The sequence below is a fragment of the Penaeus vannamei genome, chromosome 34 (genome assembly GCF_042767895.1).
Source record: "Penaeus vannamei isolate JL-2024 chromosome 34, ASM4276789v1, whole genome shotgun sequence".
NCBI classification, from domain to species: Eukaryota; Metazoa; Arthropoda; class Malacostraca; order Decapoda; family Penaeidae; genus Penaeus; species Penaeus vannamei.
In genome coordinates this window covers 14,319,154-14,329,153 of record NC_091582.1, presented here as the reverse complement: position 1 = coordinate 14,329,153, position 10,000 = coordinate 14,319,154, and the positions used below count along the sequence as shown (strand labels likewise).

Here is a 10,000-nt window from a genome sequence, read left to right as displayed (position 1 = left end):
TAGGTTTTGATACTTTTACTTATTGTACATAGCATCAAATGAAAACAATAATTACATGGTTTGAAAACCACTTGACCTTCCCTTTAACAAAGCCAACGGAAAAGTGGTGATGTATGAGTTGATGAGGTAGGTGTCATATGAAAGTTGCTTAAATGGACTGAGGACTATTTGTTTGAGAGAAGAGCTTGTGTATAGTTTCAGTGCTATTTAATTTACTAGTAAACAAAATCCTAAGAGAAATATCCTGAGGGTATCCAGCCAGTTATGTATATAGATGATTTAATGATACAAGGGACTACACAGCATTGTTTACAGAAGGTGCTGAATAACCTTAGTAAACTTGCTCAAGTATTAGGGTTGGTTATCAGTGAAGTTCATAGTTTCAGAGCAAACAAAGGGGTAATGTGAGACATGTTAAAAGAAATTGGTGGAGAAGATATTGACATAGAAATATCTGGGATGTACATTGGCTTTACTGCCTTAAGTAAAGATGCTAAGGTGAAAGATACTGACCAAGTGTAAAACAATTACAGCTGCTCAGAGCATTTGTTTGTTGCAGAATAGGAGCTGAAGTAGATGTACTGAGACTAATCTACATTATTACAAAATAAGCTTTTGTGGATTATGCAGCACTAACACTTTCCATAAGCTTGTTAAGGGAAGCTCCTAAAACTTGAAACCATACTGAATGAAGCTATGTGAATTATCCTTTGATGTCAAAGGAATACCAGGATAGATATAATGAGAGCAGAGACAGTATTGCAAAGTATTGTACAGTGATTGAGCAAGATCAGTGCAATTATGTCCATCAAGTTAATGTGGAGAGGGGCCAGTGGAAAGAAATTAGTGAGAGATAAGGCTAGCAGTTTAACTAAAGTAGATCTGTTTGTAGGCAATGCAAGTGAGGATATATTAAGGAACTTAGAAATAGCATCCAGTGTTAAAGATTGAAGGATTATTGTAATTCTCATCAGACATCTCCTAAAGTGCCTATCATGAGATGATTGGATAATAGAATAGATTTAGATCCTATTTGTATGAATAAAGTAACATATGGCCATAAAATGAATAGTCTTAGCATGACATGGTATTGCTCATGTATTTTGTGATTGTTCAGTACTGGAGGATAACAGAGCTAGGTGTGGTCATCATCTGACAGTTCACTGAGAGTGGAGTGGTCACTACAAGCACAGGATAAGACTGAGCAATCCTGCATCATCAATCCAAACTGAACTATGGACAATACTGACAGCACATTAACAGACTGAAATAATTGATAAAGATACATACTTTTTTGTTGACAGCAGGGGAGCATTTGGCTCACTTACTAGCAAGAATCTTGTGTTTGGCCACATAGTTGAAGAGTGTCGTTTGATAGCTCCTACGTTTTAAGGTCAGGCATGTGATTACATTTGTCTGGATCCCTTTGAACATAGTCACTACCTTTAATGAAGCAGTTGATGAGATTGCAAATGGGGATACCAGGAAGCATGAGGTGGACATTGAGTGTATTAGGACAAGGAGCAGTGATGTTGCTGAAATACAGTTTTTAAGCCTTAACCCAGTGTCGACAGGTAAAGATGTTTGGCAAGTGGACGTAATAATGGGATTGTTGGCGCGCATCGGCAGTTTCCCCTGTTTGCGCCCAGCTTGATTGGTAGTTTGCGAGCGACATTTAGCACCTAAAAACTTTTATTTTGCTATAATTTATAAAAATATTAAAATTTTGAAGGTTTACCTTCATTATAGATGCCATTGCCTAAAATCTTTACCATGTAAATGAAGCCGTCACTATCGGAGAAAAACGAACTCTGTCTGACGAGCCAGTGGCGCGGGAATTGGCATGACACGATGCTGTCTTTCGGTCCACAACAGCCATGGCATGTATGTACATGCCACCCGTTGGCTAGGGGTTAAAGTCACTTTCATATAGTAATAGGGCGGGCCATACTCAGGTGCCAACATGAATATGAAGGAAACTTAACATGAGGGGTGTCTGAATTATGTATTTTTTACTGGGGAATTCAAATATGAGTTTATTTTTTTGAAAGGGTAACTCTAACCTACATCATTTTTGTATTCAAATAACTAAAATTTCTCTTTCGAACTCCTTTACAAGATATAAGAAGATCAAATGGAAATGAATGGACAAATCAATTCAAATCTACATATGTTTTAACAAGTGAACACCATGGACACTATATCTCTGGATACAACTACAAAGATCAATCTCCTGACTTCTTGAACGTTGTCAGGTTGCACAAGTCCTGCTTTGACTCATTGATGGACATCAATCTGCTGGTCTCATGAGCCCTGATCCCTCCATCCCTCTTTTCCTGCGAGAAATATTTGGCAGAAGCCTCAAGCACCATTTTGACAACCCTCTCAATGCTTTGTGTGTGGCAAGGCCAGTTGGGCACCTTCATGGGGATATTGATCAAGTTGTTTACCTCTGAGGTGTGCAGGGAACAGGTGAGAGGTGGCTCTGACACATCCTCTGACCAGCTGATCAAGTCACCAATGCTGGAAGCATGACAATTGATGTCAGGTGTCCTTCTGGTCTTGACCGAGGAGTCCCCAGACTGAGTGCCTGGGTCCCCCTCTCCCCTGATAGCCAGGATTCTTTCCACTTCCTTAATTCTCTCCTTCTGATCCTCAGAGCACAACAATGTTTGGATGAGGGCTTCACTGTGGGCCTACCAAGCAGATCTTTTCACAGTGTCTAGCCCATCAAATAGGATACAGGAGATTCCCCCCTCGTCCCTGCACTTTTCCTCAAACTCTTACCCCAGCTCTCTCATCAACTTCTCCTGTGCTCTCTTGACCTTGTTCTTATTAATCAATTTCCTTGTGTCGTCTTCTGTGCTGATTCCTGCATCAATTAGGGCTGCAGTTGCTCTGGCTGCAGGTGGCCTTAGCCCTATGCCATACCTAACACTAGCAAGAGCAATATTTGGAATCTCATCATAGTTTTTCTGTACCTTTGTTGAAGTTGCAGGTTCAGGGTCAGTTTCAAGGAAATGCTCAACTTAAGGGACAAACTAGTCTTCGGCACCAATTCTCCAATTCCAGATCCTCATCACCATCTGCCAAAAATCTCTCAATATCCTTTGTGGCTGCCATCTCTTTGCTGCAGAATTTTCCACCTTGCTCCATTTCCTTTTCTTTGCCTTACTTTCCATCTCCTGCTTATCCAATGTCTTCACCTTCTCTTGTGCTCTGGCAGATCAGGGCCCCCCATTTGGTGGGGACCTATACTTCCAACCTTCACTTTCCCTTGATGTAGGCAAGCTCTTTAACAGGAATCTTTTTCTCTCTGCTGCAGAAACAGTTAATGTGGGCTTGGTTCACACAGCCCTCACAGCCTTCTTCCCCACAATTGGTTATGACACTTGCAAATCAAATCTTACTTTACCATGAACCATTCTTTTGCATCAAGTTTGCCTTTTCCAAAAGAAAACATCACTGCCTGATGCCAGACCACCTTGAGCTTGGGTGTGATGGTCACCTTGCCACTGAGAACAGGTGGCTTGAAAAGAGCATTTGCTTTATTCCACTGACCAGTCAGAGCAGGGTAGATGTAACCCACCAGCTGATCCACTGGGTAGTTCCTCCGGTCATCTTCACTTTGCTCACTCAAGTAGATGCCATATCTAAGGATATTCCTCGCAGTTGCCCAGTGCCAACAATAACACTCACAAACTACCAATCAAGCCGGGCGCAAACAGGGGAAACTGCCGATGTGTGCCAACAATCCCGTTAGTATGTCCACTTGCCAAATATTTTTATCCATGGACACTGGGTTAATAGCTTCACTGCCCATTGTGGGGCCTAAAATATGAGTGTTAGGCTTACTTGAGCAGCCACTCTGATGGGTATGGGGCTTCTTGGCTGGGTGCACAGTAGTACTGGTGACAAGACTATGCCATTCCTTTGCAATGTTATTTTCTTTTGTTATGTATGAGCTTTTTTTTTCTTTTTTTTCCCCATTCTCCAGTGTTCATATTTGCCATTCGATGGTACATTCCACATTTGTTTATCAACAGAAATAATGCGAAAGCCCCTTCCTAAATGCCCTCTGAGTCTAGCTACCCTCCAAGAGCTTTGTGCATCTGTGGCAAAGCATTCCTGTCACCCTGGCCTGCAACCAAAATTGTCAGGATTATTATTTCTCTGCATCAGCTGCAGTTCTGCTGTAGATTTATTTGATTACCCATATTTATGTTATATGTTCATGAACTGTGCATAAATCTCCTTTTTTATTTTTCAAGTAAACATTTTTGCATTGATTGCAGTTTTCCCACCATACTTGCAACAAAGAAATTGCTCTAATTACATTACAGTCAAAACTGTTTTCAGATTTAGAATACCTTTCACTGCTCCTTAGTCTTGTAGTTTTTGAGTCTCTAGCTTTTATGGTGTCTGGTTAGGTCACCTGGGGGCTTGCTGTCCTGCTAACTACTGACCCACTGTATTTGATTTTCTCCCATCCCTTGATTCCACTACACTCTTTTCATTTTTTTTTTTTCTGTATTACATTCACTTCTATTTATTTACTCAGTTCCATGACCTCTGCATTTACCCCCATCCCCACTGCAGGTAGTGCAGAGAAACTTGTATTATTTTTGAAAGCAACACATTTATAAATGTACACTGATCACCTCTTAATCTCCAACTGTTTGCAATGGTACAAAAGCATAGACATAACTCAAATGCTGTATATGGAATTTTCTTCTTGCATTTTAGCACTCTGAAACCTGGGCAACAGCACTTATGGTAGCCTCTGGCCGTGGTCGTGTCGACATAGTGGAGCAGTTGCTTGCCTTAGGCTCTTCTCTCACCTTGCGTGCAGCAAACGACTGGACTGCAGCTGACTGGGCTCAGTCAACAGGACAGCAGGAGACCCTTGATTTGCTGCATGCCTATAGGTAAGAGTTTGTTTGTCTCAAATGATCTTACTACCTTGTTAAACTCTTAACCCACTAGTGACAGTTTTTTCAGAGTGCAATAAACCTCATTTCTGGACAGTATCTATGCCATCGTGTGGCCACTGCTGGGGACCTATGGGTGGCCACGCACCACAGGTGAACAAATCGGAGCACAAGCCATGATCTTATGCCCCTTTTATAGTCATGGGAGTTTATCAAAGTTTACCGTTCTGGGAAACGAACACAATGGTTTGCATGCTTATAAGGTAAGATGCAGTCTCAACACTGATTTTTTAGTATGGATTCCAGATTCCCTAAAGATGCCATGTATGTTTCTTCCAGTAACACATGTGCCAAAATATGGTGAGGGTAAATCAGAGATTAAAAAAAAATATATATTATTTTAGGCTGGTAGCACTATTGTGTGGCATGCCATGCCTCAAAGCACCCATAGGTGCATAAGGCCATTTCACAGTTGTAACAGAAGCTTCTGCTGCTCCTGGGAGGACCATGGTTGGAACACCAATGGCATCTCTGTCTGTTACTGTCGGGGATCTCAATGATGGCGTGCTGCTGCTGCTGCAGAGCCTGTCTCACTGCAAAGGGTGGTTGCATTGCAGTGTGGGCTCTGTTTGTGTTGGCCCCTTCCCTGATATCCCCTAAGAGTTCAGAGGCAAGGCAAGGCGAGTTGTGGGGTAGTAGCTCGCCATATGATCACTAATGTCGACACCCTTCATTCTGATGATGTAATCCATTACTACTGACGGCTTATCTCCTTACATTGCAGTGGTATGGACGGTAGACAGCATGGCGATAGTGTTGTCCTTCCATAATAAGGCCAGCAACCCTGTCTTGCTGATGACATCACCCTTCCTCCTCACACTTAGGTCCTTGGGCATGAACTTCCTGTTCAGCTGGGCTGTCCCTACCGCATTTGTCCTGTGTGCCTGCAACAAAGGAAAGAGCTGCCAGTCTCCATCACCATTGGAGCAAGAGTTGTACCATGCAGCTGGGCTGGTACTGGCACAGAGCTTATAAACCTTCAACCCGAACCTTGCCCTCTTGGTTAGGTTGTAGGTCCTGAAAGCTAACTTTATACGGAACTTCCATAATGATTTGTCAATGGCGATGGCCTTCCCCGGGACAATCATCGACCAGAATAAGTTATTTAGGAAGTCTGTGACTGGTTAGAGCTTCCACATCCTGTCCTCCGGGAGTGGAGCTCCTTCCTCCAAGGGGACGAAATGGAGGTGAGTCGTCAATTGGTCGAACCGATCTCTGGTCATGACCTCAGCGATGAGTTTATGACATATGAACACGATTGGTCGGCCAGTAGTTGCAATAGTTGGGGAGATCCAACATCACCATTATCACGTTGATACCAAGGTATGCCATGACCTCATGCTGGGATGTGGGAGTCCACTTCCCCATATGAGATGAGGCGGCAGGAGGGTGGGCGACTGTGTTACGGAGGGAGTGGAAAAGAAAAATCAGTGACGTTATAACTAGTGTACTGTCATCACTTCCTTATGTAATGTCATTTACTACTACAAGCCAGAAATCCTCAATCTCTGGGACATAACGAATTCCTGGAGAAGGAGGCTATTCTTGCTTTTTGGATCAGCTCCTGAGCCATGCGGACCAATCAATGTCTTGTAGCTAACTCAATCACAACTGGATACCACATTGAAGTCTCCAAGTAGAATGTGATTGTCTCACCAGGAACAATTTTCTGCCACCAGTAAGAGACTTGAAGCCAAAAGCATGCTTTAGTCTCATTCCCATAATACACCCATCAGCTGAATTAACCTCCACTACCAAAGGTTGGAGTCAGCTGGATATAGCTATCGTTATCCCTTGTAGATGGGGACAATTGCACTTGAGATGACCTACCTGGTTCCTACCTGACACCTCTGACAGACACTCTGGGTGGATGCCACTTCTGCCACCCACACTGACATTGCCCCCATATCCTTTCACTGACATTGCCAGAATTTTCTGTATGGCATTCATTCCAGCAACTACTGGTAACTGTCTAGCCTTTCTGGAAGGGCATTTGCTGTGTACAGCAGGCCCTGCCTGCTTGCTTGCTAGAGTAAGTCATGGTGTGCATTCACGTAACCGTCATGAAGGGTAGGCTTTCCATGAGAGCTGTAGTTGTGCTTGTCAGTAAGCGGATATAAAAGGGGGCTGCAAGCTGTGGGGCCCAATGTCTGCCTGTGAGGTTCTCTATAGCCCACAGGTCTAACATTGGGATGGCAGCTTCTAGGATGCAAACTGGACTAGAAACCTCCACTCCCATCCTGTGCCTGGGCACTCCCAGCAGGATGCATGGTCTGCCTCATTTGCTGGATGAGAGTGGCAGTACCTATTTCCAAAATGTATGTGCTTTCCTATAATTTTGTCCCAGTGCTCATCATGAATTCTCCAATATAAAAAGTGTTTGGAAAATTCATGAACACTGACATTTGCATCATCTCTGGATTCCCATAGATATTTGTGAATATGATTTCTTAAGACTAGACAGCTAGTATCATTGCAGGCTCATTAACTGTTGCTGAGGAACTGTTCACTGTCATCAGAGGGCTAAGAGACATTAGATGTGAATCATCACTTTTATCACACCATTTCAAGTATTCCTTTTTTCTAGTTTCTTCCATAGCCTTTCCCATTTCTCAGTATGTAGAACTCTGTAGGACTCTCACTAGCCTCAAGATCATCTGATCCTAAATGATCAGCCTCAACTTGCATTCTTTTACGGCTCCTATATTTCCATCACAAGGTTTTATACAGTTTAATAATCTGTTTGCACATTTCACTATTGACACACTTTCTTTGATAGAATATAATCTCCATAAGATGTCAGATGTCATATGTGGCCTTTGTGGTGGTGAAGTTTTGATTTATTTGCCAACTAAATATCATTAAGGTGAAGAGTCGTCAGTACAGGTCACAAATTACAATTTTTTCAAACTTTGTGTGTGGATAGATGAGCATGTGACACACCCCGGGCGCCGGTTGCGTAACGCGCTCCTTTCCGCGGTTTAAATGTCTGGAGTGTTGAAATGCCCTCGTGCTGTCACACCCCTTTTTGCTTCATGCTTTGTTTTTCTTGTATTTTCATCGTTTTTTGGGCTGTTTTTGCAAATTTCTTTGGTATGATACTGCTGTATGACAGTTTAGGCTGCGTTCAGCAGGCAGGCAGCAGCAGCAAGGACGGGAGAACAGTGCGATTGATAAAGTTTTCGGGAGTACACGTGTTGTTTTCAACCTGTTGAAAACCTGGCAATGTGTCATTTATAAATAAGAAATGCATAATAGATGATTTATGATGTATTATGATATGTAAATGACAGGGAACCAGGAGCCTTGACATCTGGAAGTATACTTTTCAGAGAAGACTCCCACCTAACCTAACTTAACCTTTACGTAAAGATGACCTAAAATTACGTGAACAAGGCCTGACCCTCTACCACAGTACTCCTATTAAAGGCCAAGGAATTGTTTAAGTAGATAGTCACATTTGGTAATGATTGGTATGACCTTTATGGTGTAATGAAGATGAATGACAAAAACTGCGATTTTCTCAAAATCATATTTTCATGCATGATAGTACTATTAACTTTGTATGTAATTACGCGATTTTAATAATTCTTGTTGCAAAATGATCGTCCAGTTCTTATCTATTAACTGTAGGTAAGTCATGCATTTATCCAAATATTTTTTTTACAAAAAAAATTAATGGCGATTTTCTGACGAAAAAAAAGGCACTTTTTTTTGCAAGGTAACTGAAACATTGTCATTTCAGATAGATTTACATAAATGCTACATTTGGTACTCCTATTTGTTGACTAACTCTGGTCAGAAGGAAACAGCAGTACTATTCACTATAAGGAAACTATTACATAATTTTCGAATTCTATCATCTCGCATGTTTTTCTTTTTTTTTTTCTGCGCAAAAATTTACGCAGCCTTTTGAAATAAAATTTCTTGTGCTCAAGCATCACATATCCATGCACATTGTGTAAGATAATTAAAGACCTAGCTAAAAAACTAAAGCAAGGAGGACTGGATAAAGAATTTCGTGATCTTACTGACGACTCTTCCCCTTAATATAACTGTCAGTGCACATATCCAACAAAAACTTAATTGGAATATACATATACTGTAACATGGGTAACATGAGGATCCTCAAGTGCCAGGTCACAGAGGTCAACCAGAAACATGCTAGTGATAGCAGTAGAGTTATTACAATACAATATCAAAAATGTTGCTGAATTCCAAAGTACATTGCCAGTGCCCAGTTGTATAAGCAGCACTAATTCCAAATTCTCTCTCCTTTTTGAAGTGCCTGTGAGGGAGTTGACTTGCTAACCATCTCAGGAAAGGGAATGCAAAGCAGCAGCTCCTCCTCAAATCATGGGAATGTCATCAGAGGTCCTTCAACAGTGGTGCCCCTAACTGAACTCTCGCCAGAGGAAAAGCGAATGCTGGATGCATACCACCACTCAGTATCAGAGGAAGTGGCTGATGTAGACCTGGTGTATGCTCTGTGTTACAAGATTCACACATCTCAGCCCCCTGGTAAGGCATACTCTTTATTGTGTAAATGGGAAAGGGTAGAGTATTAAAGAGTGGCAGTTTAACTCTTTGGATTTGGTTGCTTCATGACAGTCACACTGACATAGATACAGGCTAGGCACATGTGAAAAACTTTGTGTTCGGTGACAAGACTCCATGCCTCCCCTTTGCAATGTTATTTTCTCTTTTTATGCATAAGCATTTTTAACTTTTTTGACACTTTCCAAAGTCCATATTTGTCATTTGATTTCCTTTATCCATTTGGTAATAAACTGTTTTCCTTGCACAGATTGTATAATATACCTCTAGGTAGTCCATAACTTAATGCAATGAAAATAAAAGTTTGTAGTGATTTTTTTTTCTTTGTAATAAATGTTTTTGTAGTGCAGCCTGGGTATGCTGAGCGTGGGAATGGCATCCCTGGAGCCAGCGCTCTTCCAGTTATGGCTCATGGACACTACATTCCACACTCATTTATCAATGGGAATAAT

General features: G+C 41.7%; 1 protein-coding gene across 1 annotated transcript in view; it reads left to right on the top strand.

Annotated features, from left to right (window-relative positions):
• The window catches only part of LOC113829381 (3'-5' RNA helicase YTHDC2), a gene marked incomplete in the record, with an annotated part of 73,953 nt that overhangs the window by 35,075 nt on the left and 28,878 nt on the right, over nucleotides 1–10,000 (top strand). Inside the window, 2 exon segments of the mRNA XM_070145508.1 lie at nucleotides 4,747–4,928; nucleotides 9,277–9,512. Of these exon segments, the coding sequence (XP_070001609.1) occupies nucleotides 4,747–4,928; nucleotides 9,277–9,512 (418 nt within the window).